This window comes from Strongylocentrotus purpuratus, unplaced genomic scaffold, assembly GCF_000002235.5.
Source record: "Strongylocentrotus purpuratus isolate Spur 01 unplaced genomic scaffold, Spur_5.0 spur5_scaffold_6, whole genome shotgun sequence".
In the NCBI taxonomy this organism is placed as follows: domain Eukaryota; kingdom Metazoa; phylum Echinodermata; class Echinoidea; order Camarodonta; family Strongylocentrotidae; genus Strongylocentrotus; species Strongylocentrotus purpuratus.
This window is the reverse complement of record NW_022145612.1, coordinates 9,497,860-9,525,716: the sequence shown is the minus strand read 5'-3', so window position 1 is coordinate 9,525,716 and position 27,857 is coordinate 9,497,860. Positions and strand designations below refer to the sequence as shown.

The 27,857-nt window shown below is 37.0% G+C and overlaps 1 protein-coding gene across 2 annotated transcripts; it reads right to left on the bottom strand.

Annotated features, from left to right (window-relative positions):
* Window positions 1-153: 153 nt before the first annotated feature.
* Window positions 154-21,554, bottom strand: LOC592628 (pyruvate kinase PKM). Of its 2 annotated transcripts, none has more exons than XM_031000415.1 (11): window positions 21,365-21,554; window positions 12,345-12,534; window positions 11,719-11,810; window positions 11,024-11,149; window positions 9,920-10,106; window positions 7,433-7,575; window positions 6,577-6,704; window positions 5,723-5,873; window positions 4,190-4,342; window positions 3,349-3,515; window positions 154-2,012 (listed from the first exon to the last, which is right to left on the bottom strand). In XM_031000415.1, exons 2-11 carry the CDS (start codon window positions 12,514-12,516, stop codon window positions 1,718-1,720), a joined length of 1,614 nt encoding a protein of 537 aa, XP_030856275.1. In that variant the 5' UTR covers window positions 12,517-12,534; window positions 21,365-21,554; the 3' UTR covers window positions 154-1,717. The 2 variants fall into 2 exon arrangements, with proteins under 2 accessions (XP_030856275.1, XP_030856274.1); XM_031000414.1 differs by having other exon boundaries at window positions 12,345-12,538; window positions 21,365-21,553.
* Window positions 21,555-27,857: the final 6,303 nt, after the last annotated feature.

The following is a 27,857-nucleotide window of genomic DNA, read 5'->3' as shown; positions in this document are numbered from 1 at the left end:
GAATTGAGCTTTAAAAGTTTTTCTTTTCTTTCAATTTCTGAACATCGCCTTCAAATCAGGATATGACTGAGGAGTGTGGACAGTTGTAAATGTATAATATTGATCTATTACTAATACACAATTAGTCACAAAAGACATGAGGAACATGTTTTCTTCAGTTGTGATATAGTATTTATTGCCTTCAACGAACCACATGTTCAAATCTGGCAGTCTCTATCGCACATCGGGCCTGGTATGCAACATCAATACATGTAACTTCCAATGACCATTTCAAAGTATCCACACATTTTTCAACCACACATGCACATGCTTTAAAATAGAGCTTTTTGTCTACACATATACATACACATTACTTTCCTATAATACCTTGCTTGATGGAACACTGATTTATGGGATGTGCCAAAGCAGAAACTTTTGGGGGAAACTATTGACTTACTATTATATTCCATATTCTGTATAGTACTACTTTTACAAATAGCACACAACACAATGTTTATGGGACATGTAGGAAATATGATCTACCCTAAAAAGAAAACATGGACAAAATGCAATATAACTGCTGAAACGGATAGTTAAGATATCAATAAAAAGAAATTTGAATTCTGCAAATTATCCCATGTCAAATTTACTTTGCCAAAAATCAAGTTGACCAATTTTCAAATCAAGTTCAAAGTTCCTGATCATAGAGGTTACAAATATTTCAGTCTAAGTTCCTGATGAGATGAATGATTCTAGATTCTTCTTTTCGAATCTTAAAAGAGCTTAGAGCTAGCATGTTAACCAAGGTAGGTTGATGGACAAGTACTTGATAAAATTAATGACAGTAATAACAAAACATGGTGGATCATATCCTTGTAAATAACACAAACAACGGCGGGCTAAAAAATAATAATAATAATAAATAATAATAATAATAATCCGTTTTTTTATGTAGCGCTCAATACACCAATCCAACGATGTGCCTAAGCACTTTACAGATATATTATTAATAAAAACTTTGGCACTACACAAAAAGAACAAGAGTTGTTTCTCAGACCAATCGATGGTCTATCTATTTTCTCTTCAGGATCACTGCAAAAAACAAAAAAGACGTCTATGATACTTGTCCAATGCTCACAGAACTGTGCTTTTCAACAGTGATATACATAGCTTAACAATAAACTACATTTAGAATGCTACGTTTGTGCTGATATATGTATTTCCAATACTGTTCAATATTATAGGGGTACAACATTTATAGGATGAAATCGTTCATAATAGTTGTACAAGGGATAAATATCCAAGTGATGTAATATAACTGATGAAGACATTGGTATAATCCTATATAAGGTACCATACATCAAATAGTTTAACATCTCTATGAGACAAGTGCCTTTTTCTCCATTCTTCACAAAGAATTGAAAATTATTTAATCAAATCCTACACACAGCATTACAATATTGAGTACTCTTCTGATTCATACTGTATTGGATGATTGCGCAAGCAGTAAATGCAGACCAGTTGAACAATATATGTAACCCTGTATGAAACCTAGTAATAATTGCATTCGGACACATACATGTGCAACAAATATGTTTAGATTCCTTTGGACAACCATCACCTCATACATACTAAAATATTTCAATCTGCAACACATTGATAGATTGGGACTGTGGAGCAAGAGGATAAAATCTGCATACAAATTCTTTGGATTTGCCCATCTATCTTTGGTGTCTCTTTACGCGTATATGATGCGCATGGTGTTGGTGAAGCCCGCACCAGATCGCCATCCAGTCACCACGATAACTGGGGTGTTGTCTTCAAAAAACTTTCTGCCTTTGCCGATCTCTACAGCAAACTTGACGCGATTGTCGATATCCTCTGACCAGTTGCGGTCCTTCTCCTCTACGGGGTAGGGGTAGAGGAGGGGGAAGCATCCACGGTGGAGATGGATCTGACGAGCAATGACCTGGTCACGGGTCACGGCCAGAATCGGGGCAAGAGGACGGAAGCGAGAAATCATGTGGGCAGACCTGGACGAAAAGAAAGAAAACAAGACGGTGTCAGACTTGATTGAGATAAGAATTTAAAGCTATGTTCTATTATACAAATAGTACATGCTTGCGAGTGCATTAGTGAATATGCACTGCACACAGGTGAAGTCATAGTAGGATAAAGAACGAGACTTGTCAAATTAATTGTCCGTTTCATATCGACTTTACCAAGTGCAATGCATATCACTAATGCACAAGATATAAACATATTATTTGTTTTATAAGATGGGTCAATAATACGAGTATTTAGTCGAGAAATTGATGGTTGTATTCACCAAAATGCACTCCCTGTTCATATGATAAAAATTAATGCACGCACAAGTGACCTATTTCGGGGCTTCTCAATGGCTACATTCTTGAACCAATTTTATAATACTTATTTTTTTTTTTAAATGACATGAGTACAACTGAATTATGCTTCAGCTTTATTCTCTCTCTGAAATTCATCATACGGCCTGGGTCCCACAACACAAAGGTAAGTTAGTGATTGATTGCTGTTTTGCAATTGACCACTACATGTAATCAACTGATTGTACAATCAATCAATGTACTTTCTTTCTCTCTCTCTTTCTTTCTTCCCCTTGCTATCTCCTGACTTTTTCATCCTACCATGTTGTATTTCATGTACTGGGTTTGTGCCGGTTGTTATGCAATTTCTGAATGATACTATCCGAAACTTTACTTGCTACTTGTTTTCTTACTATGTTTATTATATCTAATTTAATAGGAAGCTGTCCAGACAAAACCTTTTCTTGGTTTTTTTACAGCTGTGCCTTATTCTGTTTTGTATTAATTCATTTCACATGTATATACTATCCCAATTTATGTATTATATTGTACATGAAATTGCACGTTTTTACTTTGTAAAAATGTTTTTAAAGATGGAATTCAATAAACTGAACTGAACTGAACTACTTTTACAATCATTTGCTAAGCATTGCGCTGTGGGATCTGGTCATTTTTTTCTTTGAATATTCAGTGGTTAAGATTCATGAAAACTTTCTGGTTTTACAGTAATATCTTATCAATCTAATATCTTATCAATCTAAACTTTTGTGATCACTCATGTTATTCATGTTTCAATTTAATCTGTCTAATGGGTCCTCGGACGCTAAAATTAGTGCTAGATTCATGCAAACACCATGGATCATATATATACAAACTCCACACTTTCATGTGTTATAAAGTCTTCTGCACTTTAACGTTGAACTGCAAGGATTAGAGGGGTGGAATCTCTGTGCTAAAGTATATGAGTTAACGCCATTTTGGCTCTAAATAGATGATGCAACCATGAATCTCTTCTATTGTTCCTTACCTTCCAGTCTTGGTGAGTACAATAATAGCACCAGCCAAGCATTTGTAGGATGCTTCGACAGCTGCTATGGCTACAGTGAGACCAGCACTGGTCGGCATATCAACCTCCCTGGTCAACTCTTCAAACTGCTGCCTGTGGAACACAGCAGCCTCTGCTTCTCGAGAGATCTAGGAAAAACATACCCAACAAAGGGTTCGTTATTCAACACATAATGGATGATAACTCATCATTAGCACTTTTTAATGACTGGTCATCAGCAATTTTTGTGACCTGCCAGTTCACGCTTGTTGACTCTAGATCTATGAATTTGGGATGAGGATAATTAATCAAATGACATCACCGTTTTTATAAAAACAACTAATACGTGGCTTACGTTCAGGCATTTGTCTAATTATCTACCTTGATTACCTTCAAACAGGTTCAAACACCCATGGCTACCGCTTGGAGTGTCTAGAATGTTTCAATAGTACAGCCTGTGTGGCTGATTCTTACTAATGGCCCATGCTGTTTTTATATTCTAAATCAACCTGACCACACAGTGTAAAGGGCAAACCCATGATAGTTTACTTTTTATACTGGGTGCATGATCCTAAATTATGTGACGGAGTATGGGTTAACTTGCTTGATCCAAATTTTTATCTTTCCATGAATATTCATAAAGGACAAAATATTTTATCATATATGTATATACTGTACGGAAATGTAAATTGGGCACAAACATAACAAGGAAACTTTTTTCATGGAAAGGAAAAATAGTTCAATTACCCTGTATGAATATGTAAATTGGGTACAAACATAACAAGGAAACTATTTTAAGGGAAAGGACAAATAATTTAAATACCCTGTGCATCATGCTGACAGCTTCCACTGGGTATTTGCCCTTTGCTGTCTCCCCTGACAACATGACACAGTCTGCTCCATCAAGCACAGCGTTGGCGACATCGCTAGTCTCGGCCCTGGTTGGACGGGGGTTGTTCACCATGCTCTCCAACATCTACATACATGAACACAGATGGAATTATAACAAAATAAATCATGAAATCACAATCTATAATTCAAATACTCTGCACATCTAGTACTAGCTTTAATCCGGGTTTTCATATGTAGATTTTAGTTCACTGATTTAAGGAATGCCAAATGTCAACCTCCTAACCCAGTAAAGTTACCATAATTCTCTTCCAACATGAAAAAATAAAAATCAAGTCAACAGGAATTAAATTTTCTGTTTCCATTCCATGACTGGAATCACTTTGTTCATTCTTTTTGTTACAGAATAACAGAATGAAGACAGTGACACTTGGCACTCCATAAATAAATGGACTAAATTAAACCAGACTTAAAATTGGTCAACCTTTATAAATACAAGCTAATATCTTTAAAGATGAAAAACAGGAAGGCACTTTGTATTGCCACATTTCCAGTAAACCTGGGCCCTGTTTCATAAAAAATAAATACAATAATTTGTATAAGCTACTGAAATCTTTGCAATTGATTGGCTGTGAGCAGATATGTCATCTGTGGCAGTTGTCATCAAAAACAAGTTTTATGAAACAGGCTCCAGGAATTAACTGCATAAAACAGTAATGTAATGATAGGGTTAATATTAAGAATTTAGACATTTAAGATTAGACAAATTTACTTGGAAGTTCCATGGTTACTGTGGGCTATCTATAAAAACATTAACAATCAAAGCAATCCATCTACATTGGATTTACATTGAAGTACATCTAAATAATATCTGTAAAGTGCTTAGAGATGGTATTTCGTATTAAGGGCTATATCAATCCAGATTATTATCATCATTATTATTATTGCAATCTACAGAGTGATCTATAATGTGCTGGTACTTCACCTACCACTCAACCCTGTAGAAGATCCTTTGAAATATCCATCTATTTGATATGCAATTTCCCTCAACATACCAGTAAATATACAGTGAACATCCTCTCTAACCTTTATTTTCTCTCTTATGATCCTGTTAAATTTGTATTTTTTGTTCCTTATGATGTTCAGAAGGGATCTATTCAAGTACAGTAAACATGTATGCCTTGACACCCACTCCTACATTTGAAGATGCACATTTTTCCCCTTTTGGTTGCAGCATTTTTATGAAAATGTAAATTCTTTTCTTTTTTTAATTCTGCTATGACATTGGGACCTAGATAAATGTCACACTATATCCTGAATCACCTGAGCAGCACAGATGACTGGTTTTTACTGGTTTGCCCACCTTGTTGCATCTACTGACCACCATCTTCGGAACCAGAAAAACCTTTTCCGGTGAGATCTTGATACCACGTTCACCAAGGGCAACCATGATTATTAGTTTCTTGAATCATTACCAAGTAAAAAGTCCCATTATATCCTGTCTCACCTGAGTAGCACAGATGACTGATTTGCCAATCTTGTTGCATCTACTGATCATCATCTTCTGAGCTAGGAAGACCTTCTCAGGTGGGATCTCAATACCAAGGTCACCACGGGCAACCATGATACCATCACTCGCTTCCAAGATCTCGTCAAATCTAGAGGAATGGAGGCAAAGAAAGGCATTCATAAGCAGGGCTCAACACTAAGTTTTTTTCAGAGCAAGTCCGAAGTGAGATTTTAGGGGTCAGCATACTTAAAGGCCCTCTGTGAAGATACCAAGTTAGATTTTAGGGGCCGCTATGTACCAAATCAGTTTTGAAATTCGTTTCAATACCCAACGTAAGCATAAACTACAAAGATTTATAATACAAAACGGAACAAAATGAATTTTTGTAGCTTTTGTGACATGGGATTTGACCCTAAAACTTCATCTAATATCTCTTTTACATATAAAACAAGTGGTATGTTTTCCTATTGGCAGAAATGCAGAGTCAGTACCTCCACACTCTCTCTCTCTTATACTTGTAATAATTAAAACTACAATTGATCTGAGCCTTGCATTGTCAAAAACCTAGATTGTATGTCAGGCAACAAGCATTTTTCTGCAATTTTGAAGAAAAAAAAATACTCGTACAATAATTTCAGAACTCAAAACTCAATCAGGAAGAATTACATTTGAATATGCTATTTCTAATCCTAATTCAATGTTTTTTGTCTGTTTTACTGTTGTTATGGGGGGGGGGGGGGTATCCAGTTGTTTTCAGGTCAATAGGTGTGCAATGGTTTTCTTTCCCACCATTTCATAAGTGGAAAAGTAGTACCATGGCTTCACTTCAAGTTTGCATTTAGATTTCTTACTTGGCTACACCTTCCTGGTTCTCGATCTTACTGATGATCTTGATGTGAGCTCCTTGCTCACCCAACACCTCTCTGACCTGATGAACATCGGTAGCCTTACGTATGAAGGATGCAAACACCATCTCAACCTGACACAGGAAAACAAGGGTACAGTCATTAACTCTTTATATGTCACACAAATAATCTCCCTGTGTTACATTATATTTATCATGGGATAGCTATACTAAAGATTTCAAGACTATTTAACTGTTCCCAGTGCACGATTAATCTATACCAGTGTTAAAGTGGTTGTCATGGAGCTGATAAAGACTGGAAAAGGGTAATTTCGCAAAGCCATTGTGTTGCACAAAGCAATCCTTCCATCAACTTGTGCCTCACTGTGGCAGCTCACTGTTTGTTACATTGCCAGGACTTAAAGCCCCACTGTCCTACTTGTAGCTACTTGCTCCCTCTAAATAGAAAACATCCCCAATCGGTGCCTGTTGGTCCCCCATGATCCTCTTTTTCTTATGTTAGTTGAGAGCTGAGTTAATGAGATAGCCACCTGTCAGTGACCTTGCTGTGTGGTCTAATCCCTTCTGGCCCAGTAGTATTGACTGTCTTTAAATGCTGTGTAAAAAGTTCAAGACATATTGAAGATAATCCACACTATCTGCCTGCCCCTGAATTCCACAAATGCCAGTGAAGGCAAACTGTGATACAGTTTGCATTTTTAAGCTAAAATTTCACCATCGTCAAAAGAAAAATTTGATGGACAGCCCCCATTCCCACATCTTGAGCTTTCCTTTCAGAAGAATGTAATTTTTAAGAAAAGAACTTCCACCTGCATTTTCTCTTCAGAGTACAATAAACTTACCCCATGCTCTAGACCAAATCTGAGATCTCCCTTGTCTTTCTCTGAGAGTGCAGGCAAGTCTACCTCAGCATTGGGTAGATTCACCCCCTTCCTGCTGCCTAGCATACCTCCATTGATAATCTTGCAGTCAAGGTAGTCAGCACCTGTTCAGACAAATACATTTTTATTTTATCATTCCTTGTTTTTAGGTAGATCTATCATGTCATAGGATATGGCTTTCTACTTCACTTGCATTAGTCGTCATTCTTCATTTAAATGCACTGATAATTGAAAATGCGTTTTCATTATTGCTGCTGATGTATAATTTACTTTTTACCAGCAGATGTTCTTCCATTTAAGCTAACAGGACAATCAACAGCTTAGTTACAGATTTCTCTTGTATTGGGCAGAAAATTTTCAACAATAAGCAGAATATATTCCTTATTCTGTGAAAGTCCCAAATAAAACCCCATCCTATGTTGAAATTTTAGTTGTCAGGGATGGCAGAGAGCCGGGGCGAAAACACATGTGAGGCAGAAATTACAGTTGAGGAGTTTATTACTGCAAACTCAAACACATTTACAAGGATGGATAAGAGAGAATGTCTTGCAAATCAGAGAGGCAAAATAGTGGAGCAGGCATTATAACTCACTAAGAAGATAGACTAACATAAATGGTGACCATTTCTGAACTGGTTGGCTCTCTATCTCTTTCGTTGATTACTCTCTCTTTAAACACTGTTGTGACAAGCTTGTCACATAACTAACACAATTAACTCTTGACAGCTCACAAGTCTCACTCTTAAAGGAATTTGACCTTTTTATTTTTTGGGCCTGCAAATGGGACATAGTATCTTTAACTGCCAAGGTTTTCACTCTTAACTGACAGATTCTTCACTCCAAACTGCTTAAGTTAAGAATGAAGTCTGCCTTCCGAACAAGCTTCTCTCTTCGAGAGGGATAGAGAAAGACCAGTCATGAAGGTAACAAGAAAGACACTTGTCGCGCTGCGGAGTATATAGGGAGAAGGGCATCATTGAGCACATAAAACAGAGAGCTCAAAGTCATATTAAGAGAGAGAGAGGACACAAGGACAGGAGAAAGTCAAGAGAAGAAGCAAGCAGAAGGGGCTGAATGAAAGTACAAGGTTGAAATGAGAGTTTAGGGCAAACAAGAGCGAACGGAAAGAACGGAGAGCTCTGAAAGTCAAGGCAAGTCAAAGTGAGAAGAGACAGAGTGAAAGTTCTGAAAGTGAATTTGAGGTCAAAGTGAGGAGAGCATAGAGTAGAAAGGGCTGACTATGTGAAGGTCATAGAGAGGGCAGGTCCCTGGAGAGAGTATGAGAAACCTCGTGAAAGTCAAGAAAAAAAAGCAAGAGGAGAGAAGAAAGAATTCCGCTGTATGTAAAGCAATTGAGATCGGGCTAGCTGAATTTGTAATTTGCAATAGCGATAGCAAGACATCCTTTACATCCTTTACATAGACTAGTACAATAATTATGATTGTTTCATGGAATGAAATATTATATACATAATATGACATCAAATATCCTAGCCAAACTGGTGACAATATGTACAGCTCTAAAAGATATTATTCCGTACACACAATAGCATACCTGCCAACCTGAGACAAGAGAAATTAGGAGTAAATTTTTCTGGATGGACTACGAGGTCGCGAACCACCGAAGGATTGGGGTAGTAGCCCGTAGATTGGTGGGGGGGGGGGGGGGGGGGGGGGGGGGGGGGGGGGGGGGTACACAGGACTTTAGGGTCTATTTTTTTTTCTCTCCATTTTAATGGTGCAAATGGGCCTTTTCCTTCAACCTTTTCGCCCCACACATAAACAATTTTTGAAATGTGAACACTCACAAAACTACATGTTTCACTACCCACCTCAATTAGGAGCCCTATTTTGCAAAGGTATATAGTAGTAGTGATCCAAAATAAATCCGAGGAAGTCCGGTAAATAACAAGCTTCCACGATCGCAGTCATCGCACAAGCATTGAAGAAAACACGCCAATGTATACAGTGTTTATGCACGGCGTATCAACTGCACATGTAATATAAATACACGTGGGCTATATGCAGGTATAAACATCCCCAAATTGGTGGTGTGAGATGCTTGTAGGATACTTTACAGGACAGAATGGACATTTTGCCATTGAAAATGGCGGACGCACACACAAAATATTAATTTAAAAAAAATTATTTAAAAAAAAAAAAAAAAAAAAAAATTAAATTAAAAAAAATCGGAGTTTTGAGGCATGCACTCGGAATTCGGAGTTGGTATGAAAAATGTGGAGAAACTCCGCCTAAATCGGGGTGGTTGGCAGGTATGCAATAGTAGAGAGCCATCAGCTTTGGGTTACTGTCTGGAATCACTGTGTAAACGGGTGAAATTTGTACAGTTGCTCCCAGGCTAGCCTCTGGGTGACCCAGGTTTCACAAAGCAATCAAACCCATGTGTGACAGGGTCTTAAGCATGGAATTACTGCTTTTTCAAACTCACCAATTGCAGTTACCGCAAGAGCAATCAAGCCATCATCGACAAAGACGGTGCCACCGACATCCAGGACCTTCCTCATGTTTGCGTAGTCAACGTAGATCTTCTCTGCAGTGCCTGACTCAGCATCAGCCTTGTTCAGACTGAGACGGATAATCTTTCCAGTTTCTAGCTTGACTTCTGCTGATCCTCCCTGGGTCAAATCAAGAATAGCAATTCATCTTTTCAACTTTGGTTGTCACAAGTCAAATTTTAGACAATGAAAGTCAGAAAGTTTGCACTTTCAAATTATGTTCATAAGGAATTTTAACATATTACAGCTTCACAAGATTGGATTGTGCAAGTTGGATGTTTTCCTCCACTTTACGAACACATTGAAGCAAAACCCAACAGTGTTCAGTCTACAAAAATATTTTTTTACTGTGCAAATTAAAGGCATTCTCACCTTGATTGGCACTGTCTTACAATAAAAATGAATACAAAAGATGTAAACATACACAACTATTATGTGAACCAAACAAAAACATCAACAACTTGGGAAAATAATTTCTTTTAATCTCTGGAAGACATTCCCTCATGTAAAACTCAAATCCTAGAATTGCTCCAATTTTATTTCACACTATCATACTTATTTTATTTAAAGCATGCAAGGAATAAGGATTATCCCAAATCAGGAAAGGGAGAAAAAAAATTAGACATTTTGAGAGAAATAACCATTTTGTGTACGGTATGCACTACAGTCATCACTATCCTGTGTGAATTATGTCACATTACAATGTACCGGTAAGAAGAAATGACATGCACACAGCATGGACTGGTCCCAATTTGCAATGGATTTGCAGAGATATGCGCCGAGAGCTTGCAATTAATGATAATAATAGCAAGTTCTTGTAAAGCGCTGGTATCTGTCAAACATGACCCTCCTGGCGCTCCAAAACTATTAACCCATGGCTGCCATTATGGCACTCTAGTCTTTCAAGACATTAATACCTACCAGATACCCTTTTAAATCATCCAGGTGGACATGGCAAATATGTAGATTAATGTCTTGCAAAAGGGATGTTACCTGACATTATCTCTTAAAGTGGATTAATGATAGATGATACTTACACCTGCCAAGAGTCCAGTTCTGATCTCTGGTCCCTTCGTGTCCAGAGCTACAGCGATGCTGCACGTACGCACCTGGGTCAGACGCCTCTCAGCTTCACGAACATTCTTGATTGTCTCTGCATGGTACTACAGGATCACACCAAAAAAAAGAGGATAAGGATATGACAGCTACATGATGAGACCAGGGGGGCGTTTCACAAAACTTGTCATCAGTGACAAATGACAGTTTTTGTTATAAGCTACTGAAATCCTTGCTTCTGATTGGTTATCAGCAGATTTGTCACTGATTTCTGTCATTTGTCATTGAAAAAAGGCTTTGTGAAATGCCCTCCTGGTTTTTTTTTTGGAGCATGCAGGGAGTGTTGTTGGTCTCCCCTAATCTACATGTAAATGTATCTATATTAAACTTTCAAAAATTAATTCAAGTACACCTGTACATGCATATCAATTCTTTACAGATGGTGACTTCTGCATATGCTGTGGAATGCATTACATCACCCTTACTGATACAATACCAATGATGTAACATGATCATTTTCCAGTCACTCAACTTGTATCTGCAAAAATGTCTAAGTAGGTGAGATCTGCCTACATCATACCTACACAGCTACATATATAACTCAATTGTAATATTGGTTTTACCTGCATTTAAAAACAATATATCAAAACAACAAATTGAACCTACTCTTTCTTACCTCATGTGATCCATGTGAGAAGTTCATACGAGCGATGTTCATGCCATTCTTGATCATATCCATCAGAGTGTCAACGCTACGAGAAACAGGTCCTGAAAAGAAGAAATGCAACCTTATTTAAAATCCAATTTACGTATTAGGTAAGTTTATTATTAAATTGTTTGGGGATAATGAAATGTGAGATTTAAAAATTCCAATTCTTGAATAACAAAGACTGCTCTTCCACAGATAAGGGTTGCAAGAAAAGTCTACATATTTGCACAAAAATACAATTATCAAGATGCCATGATTGATTGACTGAATCAACAACAAAATAACAAAATGTTTGCAAATCATGTTTTACAAAATGTACATAAAAATGTTACAAAAATGAAACAACAAAAACTTGTAAATTTTAATAAAATTACCACATGTGGAAGTCGACTTTATGGCACTGGAACTTTCGTAAAAACAAATATAAAAATATTCTAAACTCTCACTTTTGGGTAATGAATGACCTTCCTGCCATAAAAGACACATACACTGTATACAGGTATACAGAGGTAAAAATCTGAAACCGAAGTCTACGTCCATCATAAAGAAATTTGTACAACAATAATAACAACAGTTGTCATCATGAACCATACCAATAGTGCAGACGATTCCAGAGTTGCGCACATTGCCTGGACGGGATTCAATGTGAAGCTTGCTGCAGTGGTCCAAGAATGTGTTGGCTGTGGCGACCTTGTACTGAGCCAATTGAAAGTAATGCTCGCTGTCATGCTCATCGTCCGCTACGTGGGGGCGCTTGGAAGCCATGATGATCGGAGATGATGACTACCTGGAAAAAAGCAACAAGAAACACAAAATCAAAGGTTTCGGTTGAGGATCTCTTATAATTCAACTTGAGGACACAAAAAGGAAGAAAGACTACAGAGCAGCCTATAATGACCTTTGGATATCATGCAAATCTTCCTGTCAAACTCCCATCGCAAGTTTTTTTAAGCACAAAATAATAAGTCCCTGAAGGTACATGTATTCCTGACAAGATAACAGTCAAGTAGGTCAACTGAGAATTTTCCCCACTGTACCTACAGTTGTACATGTCTAATGAAATACTGTATTAAAACTCTTACACTCAGACACAAATTCATAAATAGAAACCTCAATTCATCACAGCATATTCAAATATATTTCCTCACTGCACATCTTCACACTTCAAATACATGTACCTCAGAAAGACAACCAGGCAAGCTTATGAAATGTCTTTCAAATTTCAATCAAATCACTATCTTTCCAGTAGAAGAAAACCTGAGAATGAGAGGGGTAGCTGTAGCAAACATAACTACCTAACATATCAAACCAGTGTGTAAATAGCTCATCTGGAAGGACATACAGTGGTAAACTGTATGTCCAATGAACCTTTGACCTGTCACATGAATGTCTGATAGCTTAATTTCAGCTATGGCAGACAGCTAAGCATTAATGTAGAAGTATGTAAACAATTTCCATGGCCAATCTTTTATTTTTAATTTGACTTCAAGGTAGTTTGAGCCATTTGCAGATAACAAGAGAACGGTGGGTAATATCACTGGGTATCAATACTGTGCCCAAACCCCCCCCCCCCCCCCCCCCCCCGAACAATAGAATTAGAGTATGTACCCACACAATAGAATTCAATATCACAGGACAAGAAGAATAAACTATGTATTAGCTCTATAGCATCTGAATTTTCTTAACCTCTCCTATAATCAGAAAGATTTACTTCCATAGAAGTTAGACTTGTGCAATTGGTATTCATGATATCCTCCTTAGAAATATGTGTTGTAAATGGGGGATGGGGACCGTGGGGTGAAGATGTCCTCTATCTACAGGCCAGAGTAAAAAAAATAATCTTGTGATGAATGCTGTTTCTTTACTTTGTATTGTTTTGTTTTGTTTTTCTACCAAGAGTTTGTTGTTGTTGTTTTCCAAAGCTCTTTCATTTTCACAAAGGTAGATCGCTCACTATTCCTGTACAAACTGTACGTTTCACTGCAATATGTAATGATAGCCTACACAAATCTGCTTCATTCTGCTGGGAGGTACTGGTACAGTAGGCTGCCTGGTCAACGGCCCATCATTTATGATGCAGTTTGAACTTGCAATGTTTGCATGTACCTCTAAATTATGGAAAAACAGTTTGACAACCAACATGACCTTTAGAATAAGTCAACAATGTAACTCGATTAGACTCCAACTTTTGAACTGGCAAATTGCATTTTTCAAGGACAATCATATCCTTCAAACTTCCTTTCACTCACATGACTGGCACACCTTTTCTGCCATGTTTAAAGGCTACAATAAGTACATGTACATGTATAGTGCAAAGAAAAAGTAAATTATTTTTCAGAGGTAAAACAGCATGGATACTGGATAGACATATTTAGAATTCTGCTGTCTTAGAAAAAATAGCCGAGATGGGAGGGAAAGATGGCTGTAACAGTGTACACATCATATAAAAATACATACAGTATTTTTGCTAGGCCTACTGCTATCAATGATGTCTAGTGGAAAAATAGTTTCATAAGTTCATCTAGTGGAAAAATAATTTCATAAGTTGATCACACATTGAGAGAACTCTCTTCGTCTTATTCTTGTGTTCGAGCAAAGTTTTCAAATTTTACTTCAATGTTAATCCTCTTGTCCAAAAATCAGAGTTCTCCAGGTCAGATTTGGTGTACGAACTTGAATATCTGTGTCTGATGGGGTTTATTCATCTTGCCGTGTAAAAAGTTACAATGCTGCGAACCCAGACATTATTTAAAAGATAACTTTCTTTCAAGGATTACATCGCTTTTAACGGTAGATTTAATGCAAGTTTTCAAAATAAATTTTGCAGAAAAACATACATTAAAAATAAATTTTGCTGAAAATCTTAGATCAAATAACTTTTATTTTAATTGATTACGGTCTCACGATAATCTTATTCTTTCTCTTCTGCAGGGAGGAAAAAAATGAACAAATAGTGAAATACATGCAACTGGAACTGCACATCTTCAAACAACAATTAGTCCAGGTCTACATGTATGAAGGGGTGACCAAAGTTCGCGGACATTTTAGAACATATTACAAAATGTGATATTCGATCTATGATTTCTCATATTCTACACAAATTTATTTATTTCAATTATGACCAAATGGACGGCAAAGTTTTTTACTAAATTTGGTCAAATAGAAATTCATTGTTGAAGGATGTCGGAGATATCGCGATCTAAAAATTCAATGTCCGATCGTGCGTCCGCACAGCATCAAAAAAAGTCATAAAAACAATGAGACCTAAGTTGTTTTTTTTTTTTTTTTTTTTTTTTTTTTTTTCTTCTGTTTTTATTGTTATTTTTGAAAAATTAACAGAGTAAAAGCAGCAATATAAAATATAATATCATCTTAAAACTACAAAATAGGCACGCACTCATGCACCCATAAACATACACACACACACACACACACACACACACACATACTTTCCCAGAGGGCAAGTTTACATTTCAAAAAGTCAATGAAGATGTTAATGACAACAGAGCTTTGCAAGACTACTCCTAAATTTCAGTTAAACTTGATAGACCATTTCTTAAAATGGACTTGTAACTTATTTTTCTTTTGGGCAATTTTATATTCTATTTTTTGTTTGAACTTTACCATTGAAACAAATGCTTCGAAAATAAGTTCTTTTCCCTGAAACCTACATGAATAAATATAATATTTTAAACATAAACAGAGAAAATTTATACAAGAGGCGTATTTGTCCCTTGACTGTATCCCAAACAAAAAATTAAATTTGACAAAGTCAGATTATAACTGTGATCAGTGCCAGTGTTAATCTTATCCACCAATTTTTCCCACAGTGGTACAACTCTCCTACAGTCACAAAACAAGTGATCTAAAGTTTCTGGAAAATCTGAACAAAAATAACAATTAGCAGACTCCTTTCTCCCAATCTTGAACAAAAATGCATTAAAACCAATAGCATTATGGAAAATTTTGAAATAAAAACTCCTTAACTGAGTCTCAATCGTGCAACAAAAGTTACTCGTATGAATAATCGACCAATCCTTCTCTTTGGGTTGATGGCCAAATAGTTCCTCCCATTTACTCTCCCTTTTGGCATTAGTACAACTATATTTCTTCAGCAAAATATTATATGTATACTTAGACATTTTCTTTTGACTTAATAGATCTTTAAAAATTTGATTAAATATATTCTCATCCACATTAAGAGAATTATCAAACCACTCCAAAAATATGCCATTCATGAGGGAGTCATATTTTTTTGGTCTCTAATATACGAGGTCTTCAAATGTTTTGGGATTACCAAAACCATTATGTAATTGAAAAATGGAATGAATACCCCTTTCATACCAAACTGGATAGAAAAAATGTGTTCTATATTGCAATCTTACATTTCTATTCCACCAAATAAAATCTTGTAAATGAAACTGACATAAACCTAGTTCTCTTTTCATCTCTTGCCTATATAAATACCATGTCTTAATAGACGCTGTTAACTGGCAATTTTTAAGTTTTGCCAAAACCGAATCAGGGGCATCTGCCTTAAAAAGGGCAAGATGGTCATCACAAAAGGTAGAAAGAATATATATTTCTATTGTTTTCCAACAACTTTCATATTTATCGTCTAATAGTTTAGCCATCCACAAAACTTTCTGCGCTTGTGCAAAAACTAAAGGATTAATCATCCTTAGACCCCCTTCTTCATAATCATTGCATAATATATCTCTCTTAACTCTGTCATTGCCATTGCTCCAAATGAATTTAAAAAGCAAACCATTTAATCTTTTAAAGAAAGAGTTTGGCAGGTCAATACATAATACTGAAAACAAAAATAACATTTGGGGGAGTAAAAGCGACTTTACAACAGCAATTTTGCCCAACAAGGATAGGCTTCTATGCCGCCAACAATTTAAAATCTGTTCTATAATGACAAGTCTGGGAACAAAATTCAGTTCGTAAAGCATTTTTGTGTTCAATGAGAAAACCACTCCTAAAGCCTTAAACGTTTTTGATTTCCAATTCAACCCTAATGCATCTTGTGGAATAACTGTACTGCCTTTCAGCTTTCCTATATGAATTGCATCTGACTTACTTAAATTAATGCGACAACCTGAAAATTTTGCAAACTGAGTCAACGTTTCAAATAAATGTTTAAAGGAAACTGTTTCCCCATTCAAAAAACAAGTTGTGTCATCTGCAAAAAGACTTATCTTCTGTTCAAAGTTGCCAACTGAAATTCCCTTTATCCCCGGATTGTGTCGTACTGAAATAGCCAGAATTTCAATAGCTAGTATAAATAAAAGAGGGGATATTGGGCACCCCTGGAATATTCCTCTTTTAATTGCAACCGGATTGGACATAAAACCATTGTTTAACACACAACTAGTTCTATCATTGTAAAAAGTCCTTATCCATCTTATAAAATTGTCTCCAAAATTAAAATAGTCCAAGACTGAAAATAAATAATCATGTTCTATTCTATCAAACGCTTTCTCAAAATCTAACAAAATAATTGTAGCTGGCTCATTCATATAGTCTGTATATTCAATTAAATCAATTATAACCCGAATATTGGCCCCAATGTTGCGTCCCTTCATAAACCCTTGTTGATCTGTATGTATCAAAGAATTTATACAAGACTTCAAACGGGAGCTCATAACTTTGGCTAATAATTTATAGTCAACATTCAGTAGAGAGATAGGGCGATAATTCTTCACTAACAATGGATCCTTACCCTTTTTTGGAAGAAGCGTGATTATTCCACTTCTTTGAGATTGTGATAAAATTCCTTCTTGAAAGGAATAACTATAAGAGTGGAGTAATAAATCTATGATATCATTGAAAAAGGTTAAATAAAATTCACAAGGAAGGCCATCTAGTCCTGGACTCTTATTTGTTCCCATATTCTTTAAAGTAGTCCAAAGTTCATTTTTGGTTAAAGGTCTGTTTAGAGCAGAAATTGAATCATCTGATAAGGTAGGTATATTCAAAGGGGCGATAAAGTCCTTGATAGTGTCCCTATCCTCAAGAGATACCTCTGAAGAATATAAAGCTTTATAAAACGAATGAATTTCCTGAAGTACTCTTTTAGGATCAGTGATGATTTGCTCATTGTTCGCCTTCAGTTGGCGTATAGTTTTTCTTTCATAGGACCGTTTTTCTAAATTGCAGAAGTATTTAGAGCTTTTTTCTCCGTGTTCAGCCCACTTTAATCTAGACCTTACTATAGAGCCAGCAGTTTCAGTATCCAGAAGTTCATTCAACTGTGCTTCTTCAACTTCTAATTTGCTATATAATTCTTGCAGTTCTCCATTTGAACTATTATCCTTTTTCAATGAACCAATTTTTTCTTTAAGTAAGGATATACTCTTTAGTAAATTATTCTTAGTCAAATTCTTTTCTTTTTTCTTTCTACTGCAATACTCCATACAATGACCAGCCATTGTGCATTTGAATGCATCCCAAATAATATGTGGATTTAGATCACATTCAGCATGAAATTCCTTAAATTCCTTAATTTTGTCTTTAATGAAATTGCAAAATTCTGAATGTTTCAAATGTGCAGTGTTCAGTTTCCAGTATCCCTTGCCCCGAGGTGAATCATTTAGTGACAGTGCTAGTGTTACCATACAATGATCAGAACAAATACCAGTCACAATTTTAGATTTCTTTACGCAATTCAACAAATCACTAGAAATAAAAATATAGTCTAACCTGGAGGAAACAAATGGAATTTTCTGATGGCGTGTAAAAATCTTATCATGAGTATGATCTCTTCTCCATACATCTACAAGACTTAGTTCTTCTACATACATATTAAAAGCAATTTTGGCACGAGCATTAGAGTGGGTTGCATTAGAACCCTCATAATCTAAAGGGCCTACCGCAATATTCAAATCTCCTGCTAAAATAACATGAGAGTTACCTATTTCATCTAACTTAGCAAAAACATTAACAAAAAAATCTGGTGAGTCTTTGTTAGGACCATATAAGTTGACAAGAATAAAGTGTACATCATTAACATTAACATGGAGGATAATATATCTTCCCTCAGGATCCAGGTGAAAAGATAAGACTGATATTTTCAAAGAAGCTTTAAACAAAATAGCCACACCTCGGCTATTAGAACAATAGCTGCCAAAAACTGCCTCCCCTCCCCACTGAGTACGCCACAGCTTCTCATCATCTATCCTAGAGTGGGTTTCCTGAAGAAAGATTATATCATACCCAAATTCTCTTAAAAAATTAAAAACTTTCTTTCTTTTAAAATTGTCATGCAGACCTCTGCAGTTAAAAGTATTAATCTGTAACATCATATAACAGTAAAAACCTAGAGTAGCAACAGTGAGTTGACAAAACAAGTAATATCCTAAAAATGTACACAATTTGATTCATGATAAAGGACCCCTGGGAAAAGGGCACACACCACACACTCAGTGAAAAAAGCATACGCACAAACACCCACCAAAAACAAAACAAACTGGAAAGGCAGCCAACGGTATGAGGCAAGAATGAGAAAACCTTAGAGCCTCATAATTAATCATAATGAACCAGTATCAACAAGGATAAGAACAATAAAAACTATTATCCCCAATGGTGAATCGTGGGTAACCAAAAACAAGGCACCTCCAGGGCACCCCGAGAATTCCTAAAAAAGTTTAAGTGAACAAAATATGTTTAAAAAGACCGACATCACTAAACTAATCTGGTGTCCAGCAAGTTAAAACGCGTTAAGTTCAAGGCATGTTATCTTGTAAAATATAAAAGTTTTCTGTGAAAGTCAGACGGTTTGTACGAGACAGCCACTATGATAATCACAGTTTTTATGGTGTACTACAGTTGCAATTCAAACACCTGGCTTGTGAACCTTCAGCTGGTGATCTTGGACATACTTAATTGTCGCAGGGTATACAAAGAATGCTCGCTTTCCTTGTTGCTGCAACATCTTTAACTCAGGCAGGAGAGCTTTACGGCGAGCCTGAACGCGATGACTGAAATCCTCTGCAACAAACAACTTTGATCTCTCTTTGTACTTGAACCCCTCCTTGAACGCAGCAACACATGCCTTCCGGACCCTCACTCGATCTTGAAACGAACTGAAGCAAACATGAATTGGACGATCCTTCGGCTTGTACTGGCTGCCATTCTGGGGATGTCCACGAGATAATGGTGGACCTGGCGGCGTGCGGTGAGCCCTCTCGATCTGAACATGCTCAAGATTCTTGTCAATAGAGGCCAAAAAAGATGAAATCAACTCACTGCATCCACTGGCAGAATCAGGCTCCTCACCTTCAGGGAAGTTGAAAAAGATTAGATTGTTTCTTCGAGATCTATTCTCAAGGTCGTCAATCTTATCAAAAGCTGCAGCCAATTCCTTTTCCAGATGTTGGAACTTTTCTTCACAAGCAGCTTCATGAAAATCCAGTCTCTTATGCAGGTCATCAAACTTTGAATCCAAACGCCTTTCATATTCTATGAACCAAACAGGGGCTGCAGCGGCCGCGTCACTCACCCGGGAGCTGCCGGGGCCGGCTGGCGGAGACATGGCGTTGGATCGCTGACAATCAACGGGCAACTTTCTTTGCTTTTTCTCGATCGATCCACCGTTTTTGGACGGGGAGTTTAATCTCTTGTCCGGCATTAGGAAACACTAAATCAAAGAGCAGTAAAATCAGAGCTGAAAAGGCCTTCAAAAGTCCTGTTGGATCAAAACTTTGCTAAAGAGAGGCTCGTGTGTTATTTTCTAGAAAGGCGCCATCTTCCGTTCCAATTCACCCGAAACTTTAGAAAACAATGAGACCTAAGTTCACGCATGGGGTTTACAGTTGATTCATCAAAAAAAGCGATCCATCAAAAATAAGGTAATATCATAATTTGCAAGACAAGACAATCAGTTGGTACCACTTTTTACTTACAATTTTGAGGAAATCTGCTCTCAAATTGAAGATTTTCAGACCCTTATCGGTAAGTTGATAATTTTTCGGAACGGACGCAAAAGATTGCAAAATTTGCTGATCTTTTGTCAATATTTTCACAATTTCGTACCCAATTCCAAAGAAAATTTCATTTCCGGGTAATTTTATGTTCCTCTTTCCATTGGTGATATCAGATTTTCAAAATCTTACTGATTTTTCGAGTTAGCGAACTTAGGTCACGCGCGAACTTTGGTCACACGTCCATACATTTATCAACTTTGCACATTCATCATGCATGTTTATCTTGTGCAGGTTTACGAGTTTGGTACAAATGGATCCTTCAATTACCAGTAATAACATGTCATAAGAGTAACAATAAAACTGGATGTGAATTGAATTTCATGTACATATAGATTTGGGGTCATTTTGAGATATTATGGGGCTCCCGTAAGTTGTTAGTTCCATTCATCAGGCCATCTTTTGTTCATTAGATCAAGGCCTATTGTGTTGGGAATGTTTTATTATTGGGTGAATTGAATTTCTCCTACCGCAGTTATGGCAGTCTACGTCTACCGGGCCGGCTATAGCCTATAGGCTTCTGTCCAACAACATTTAACTACAATGCAGACAAAGTTTAATGTGGATAAAAGCAGTAAAATGTATTTTCACCTTACACTTCATGATTTCGTGATTATAATACTTACCGCTAACTTTCAGCAAAGCAAGTCAATAACAAAGGTTGATGTTCAGATGGTCTCACTGTCTCAGTCTTTAGATCTGCTAGCTGCTTGCTCTGCATGCACGAATTCAACGCATGTATAACCCGGGCGCGCGACCCTGGGAATGCAAAACTCGCACCATCGACCTGCACTGCACGTAACCCCCTGCACAGTACATGCACGTACACCGATGACAGGCTATAGGGCCTAGGCCAGCTGACTCCGCATCCGGCCATTTAAAAACTATAGAGCTTATTGTCACAAGATGGAGCTATACATCTTCGCTCGCAAAGAGATTCGATCATACACAGTCTGGAAGAGCATAATATGGATCTGTCGGAAGTGGACACGATATTATATCGGTGCATAATAATAGCCTAAGATCGAATCACAAGCTTTTAGGTCTGTTTTTTCATACATTCACTTTCATTTATTTCGGTGCGCCTAAAGGCAACCAATTTTACAAAAATTAAGAAAATGCCCCTTATGTGTGTCCAAAAAGTGCCTCTCTGAAAGTTGAACTTGGAAATGTACATCCTCATCCATGTTTGTTATTGATCACTATATATTTGTAATATAATTTTTGAAAGTACAAGTTCTCATTCAATGAAACTTTGACTAAACAGTTAAGGGAAAGTCCACCCCAAAATAAGTTTGTTTCGATAGAGGCAGAATAATAAGAAAATCAGGTGAGTGAAAGTTTGAGCAAATTCTGAATGAAAATAAGAAAGTTATGAATTATTGAAGTTGTGATCAATCAAATACAAATTGGCAACTCTGTGACTTATTATACGAGCTCTCCTTCATTTGCTTTGTGCATAATATTCCATAAAATCATGTTTTCTTCGTTATTGATGACGGAATATATATTTGTTCCTTGCAGGGTGAGTATAGAAACATATTTGCAATTATTATATTTAGGGTGCATGTATGGTTGAAATTTTTCTTGAGGGAAAATGAAAATTTTAGATTTTTTTAGTACTGAGCATGCAAATGGAAGTTGAGCTCGCATGATACGTCATAGAGTTGCCAATTTGTGTTTGATTGCTCACAACTTCAAAAATCCTAACTTCCTTATTTTTAATCGGAATTTGCTCAAACTTTCACTGACTTGTTTCTCTCATTTTTCTACTCCTATTAAAACTAACTTAATTTAATAACTTAATAACTTCCCCTTTAATATCCTCAATCATGTGAGTAGAATTGTAGGTCACAAAGTCAAGGCCAAAGTTCTTCTCAGGGCAACAAACTTTGACTATGTTGTAGCATCAACATCAAAATTTAATCAAAGGGTAAGATTTTGAATTATTATCATATCATTTTGAAAGCATACATTCCTATTCCATGAAACTTGAACATAATGGTTAGCAAGTATCGCATTCGCCAATAATGTGATTAGTCTGTTAGGCGACAAAGTCAAGTCAAATTTCATTTCAGGTCTGCAAACTTAGAATTTGTTGTGGCATCAACATCAAGATTTTGAATTTTTAGCATAATTTCAAAAGTGTTTGTTCAAATTCCATGAAACTTGTATACACTGTAAAAAAAAAGTTGGGCAGATGTTACTGCATGCAGGCGCGCCGGAAGCAGTTTGGGATTGGGGGGGGGGGCAAATGTTCCAGGGGGCTCACCTTCCAGGGGCAGTGGCGTAATGAGCAAAAACGTTTGGAAGCCTCGGCAGGGGGTCAAGGGGCTGAGCCCTCGAAAGCTCAGCGTTTTTAGGCATTAAATTATGGTCAGATAAGCATATTTATATACCTTATTTGTGACACTGTTAGGTCACTAATGGGCGGAGAGTCCAGGGGCAGAAAATGTTTTAGAAAATTGAATTCCTGTTAACTTTCCTTTTCTTTGAATGGAATTTTATATGTGATTAAATTCCGGTTTTTATTATTGTTATGTTCTTTTGGGTTTAAAATACAAACCATCTTTACCCTTTTACTGCATTTCTTTCCTTTTTTTTGGAAGGGTGGGGGGCGTTTTTGGGGGGCAAAAATGCGTTTTGCCTCCATTTTTTGTTTTTAGGGGGAGTGCCCCCTGCCCCCCCCCCCCCAACTTCCGGCGCCTATGACTGCATGGGTAAATCGATGTTGGGCAAATTTTGTCCGATAATTTATTGGGTTATTTTATCCCAACCGTTTACTATATGAAGTTACCTAATTAAAGATAAAAATTAGGTTGGGTATAGGTGTTACTTGGCAAATCGATGTTGGGCAAATGCTGTCCAATAATTGGGTTATTTTTTCCCAACCATTTACTACATTGGATTTCCCCAATTATGTTCAAAATGAGTTGGGCAGATGGAACTGGGCAAACGTAAGTCGGGCAATATTATTATACAACAATAGGGTTATATTAATTTATTAGAGGTGTCGTGGTCTATTGGGTATGTCACAGTCATGACTATGAATTACGATGTCCGCGGTTCGGCTCCCGCCGCGGCACTACTTAATCTCCTTTTGCATATAATATTTTATCCAACTTATTTGCCCAACTATAGTGTCCAACTTATGCTACACATTATGATGAGAATTGGGTGAATTTCTGATTGGGTAAATTTGTGTTGGTTAAAAGTTGGATTTTCTTTTTTATCCAACACTGGGTAAATCATGCAAAATCTTTACCCAACATTTGGTTGGACACACAGTGTTGGGTAAAAATTGGGCAATTTTTCCCCCAATATTTTGTTTACTGAGTGTCACAAATCATACGACACACATTCCAGGTCACAAAGTATAGGTCAAATGGAACTTTAAGTCATAGACTTGGATTATGTTTTCACAATTTATCATGATGAGAATTATTAATGAATTCAATTGTTGTTATTCGTTCATATTCAATTAAAGTTACCGTTCTTGGTACAAATAATAATAAATAATTCTTCTGATGATTCTTAGTCAATATTCACTTCAAATGCTGATTTTATTCAGAAGATTTCATTTGAGGGATGGGGGGGGGGGCGTTTCCCTTGTTTCATTCCCATGATCCCCTATTTTGTTGTAAAATGACGCATACTAATAACTAACCACTATATTGGTCCAAGAAAGTTTGTCCTTTTCACCAAGTTAAACCGTTGACTACTAAATTGTATAGGTCCTATAGACTTTAACACAGAGACTACCAGGTTCCCGTAAGCAAAGGTTTACTTGTAGGTGCTAATAAATTTACAAAAAGTTCCCTAAGTGGCGCTGCCCTTACCTCCACTATAAAAAAAAAAGGTTCGCCACACTGCAATAGTCCGGAGATTAGCCTACAGGGACCATGCTTATACAATCAAAACATTTACGGATGAATCGAGCTGCAGCTGAATAGATGATTTCAAAATATGTTAGGTAATGGAAGTCATAAGTTTAGGCTTAATTAAACTAAGAGATAGATAGAGAGAGAGAGAGGGGGGGGGGGGTGCGTTGGAAGGGGGAGAAATAGACAAAGAGAGAGTATAACACAGGAGCGTTGGAGATACTTCTAAAGTGGGGGGCACCAACAAAAAGGGCACTTTCTAGAGGAAAATGGACACTACAAAGGGAAATCTCAAGGCGAAAATAAACAATTTTTTAGATATTGGTATAATACCCTATATTGTGATTATGTTATCAGGGATGATTTCAATATTTGTTTCTGTTTATACATCATACAAGATATTGCTTAAGCATCATACTTTACAGTTGGGTGTGAGGGTCTGAATATTCATTTTCGAGCAAGGGAAGATTGGTGAGGTCGCAGTGCGCAAAATTACATCATATAAAGAGGAGGGGGGGGGGGGAGGGGGATCAATCCTGGTGGGGGTATAAGCACATCTCATAACGGAAGACTGAACAGACTTTTTAAACAGTAACATAATAATAGTTATCATCTATGAATTGGGGGAAATTGCTTAGTGATGAGAGGAAAATGGACACTTATCGAAAGGCATAATACACTTATTAGAAGGAAAAAAAGGAGTACGTGTCAAAGTACAAAGGGTAATTATCAGAAGTGAAAATGGGGCACTTCTTACACCTGAAAAGAGGCACTCCGGGATGAAAAGGGGTACCTTTAAATGAGCATTAATTTTGTTGAAAGAAAAGGGACACCGATCATATTTCAATAGGATCATTTATCGGAGGTGAAAGTTGGCTTTTATGAGAAGGGGAAAGTGGCTGTCATTAAAAATAAAAAGAGGCAAATGTTAAACTAAATAAACGGGGCACGTATCAGAAATGAAAAGGGGTAGTCATGAGAAAAGGAAGAGGCACTTATAAGAAGGAAAAAGAGCATTCATTAAAATGGAAAAGGGGCACGTATCAAAATAAAAGGGTTAGTTACAAGAGGTGAAAAGGGGCACTCATTAGAAATAAAAAGTCCATTTATCAGGAGGGAAGGGCACTTGTCAAAGTGAAACGAGTATCTCTCAGATTTGAAAAGGAGCAATTATCGGAGATAAAGTGGGCACTTACATTGTATTTGAAATGAAAAGGAGTCACTTCTCGTACTTGAAAAGGGTCATTTACCCGAGATGAAAAGGGGCATTTATGGAAGGGGAATGGGCTCTTGATTAAATGGGGCAATTATCATACTGGAATAAGGGCCCTTATTAGAAAGGGAAAAGGGACACATGTGAAAATAAAAGGTGCGCTCAATCCGACTTAAAAAGGTGTAGTTCTCGTACTTGAAAAGGGTCATTTACCCGAGATGAAAAGGGGCATTTGGGTTCTTGATTAAATGGGGGCACTTATCATACTGGAATAAGGGCCCTTATTAGAAAGGGAAAAGGGACACATGTGAAAATAAAAGGTGCGCTCAATTCAACTTAAAAAGGTGTAGTTATTAAAGTGGGAAGGGGTACTTCTTACAAAGGAAAAGGGGCACTTATTTGAAAGAAAAGTGCGAATTTTTCGAAGGAAAAGGGCACGTGTCAAAATAAAAGGAGGTTCTTATCAAAGGTGAAAAGGGGAACTTCTTACACAGTTGAAGGGCAGTTCTCCTATGTAAAAGGGGGCACTTTGGGGTACTTGAAAAGGTGGATGGGGGCAATATGCCCAGCTGCCCCCCAAGAGCGCCGCCTCTGCGTACCACTCGCAAAATTTCGACAGTTTTTATGATTGAAAATTTGATTTCGATAAACAGACGTACTATAGACTTCCTGGCCCCAGCTCACTGCCACTTAATGATTGGGAGTTTGCCCAAGTATCAGCTTTATGCTAATTATTCCAAAACAATCTTTCATATCTCGGGGGGGGGGGGGGGGGGGGGGCAAAGCACTCAAAACTCCGCTCCGATGCGGTTAGCCTGTAGCTATAGGTTATGAATATTAGTCTCTAGACACAGTGTAAGCCTATTATCAAGCGGTATCATTCTGTGCATGAAGCTCAGTAAACTTATTGACTATAATCCTGGAGTACCAGGGAAGTGATTCCCCAACAGTTATTATTCGTCAATCAATAAAGGCCATGACCTGCATGGGCTACCAAACAACAAACCAACAAGAGGAGTGCTTCGTGAGATATAGTTGACCTAATCATCTGGAACAAAATTCTTCTCGTTTTTCCCCCTTTTAATTCTGATATACTATAAGCCTGTATCTCTTAAAATAGCCTTATCCGGTTATCCACGTATATAGAGTCAGCAATGGTTGTTTATCATTTTTTTTTTGGGGGGGGGGGGGTGTTTGTTCGCTTGTTCTTGGGTTTTTATGATTTGCGATGTAATTAAGTATATTTTGACCTCCAAAAATATATTTTGGAATCTTTCTGTAGATTTGGAAGAGAAAATTATTATGTGGTTCTAAACAAACCAACCGAGAATGCAATACATTGTGACGAAACATGTCTAATTACACGTAAATGACTGAAATAGCTAATGAAATTCTTCATATAATGTACTCATCTTACTCTTCGCTTGCTAGTATATAAACGGGCCTAATCTAGTTTTTAAAATCTGTCAGATGATAATTTTGGTTCTAAAGAATACACAGCAATATAAAAGTCATAACCTCAATATTGTAGCTTTGAAATTGGCAGAAAATAAAGTGCCGACTGCCGAGGACAGTAAGTCGTCCGGCAAAAATGCAATTAAAAAAACTTACTTGTCATCAATAATTTAAATCATCTTAGTTTGATATAAAAAGACCAACATTTGAGGCGGAGGGTGAGTGCCCCAATCATAACTTTGACGGGCACTATAGAACGATTGAGCGAATTTTAGTCTATATAATTATACGCACTTCCGGGTTAACCATCTTCCTCTTTTTTGCACATTTTCCCATTCTCCCTGCTTGTCTATTTCTGTCTTTTCTCGCTTTTTTGGGTATACCAATACCACTGTAAAGGGGAAGGTGGGGCACGTGCCCTCTATAGGCTACGCCAATGACTGACATCATTACGATTTCAATGTTACCAGCAAAACTGGTAAGCAACTTACATTATTCGCCCGAAGATCATGACTGGTCCGTGTTTTTTTATTACGAAGAAATAGCATTTTAGTAGCCTAAAATAATATG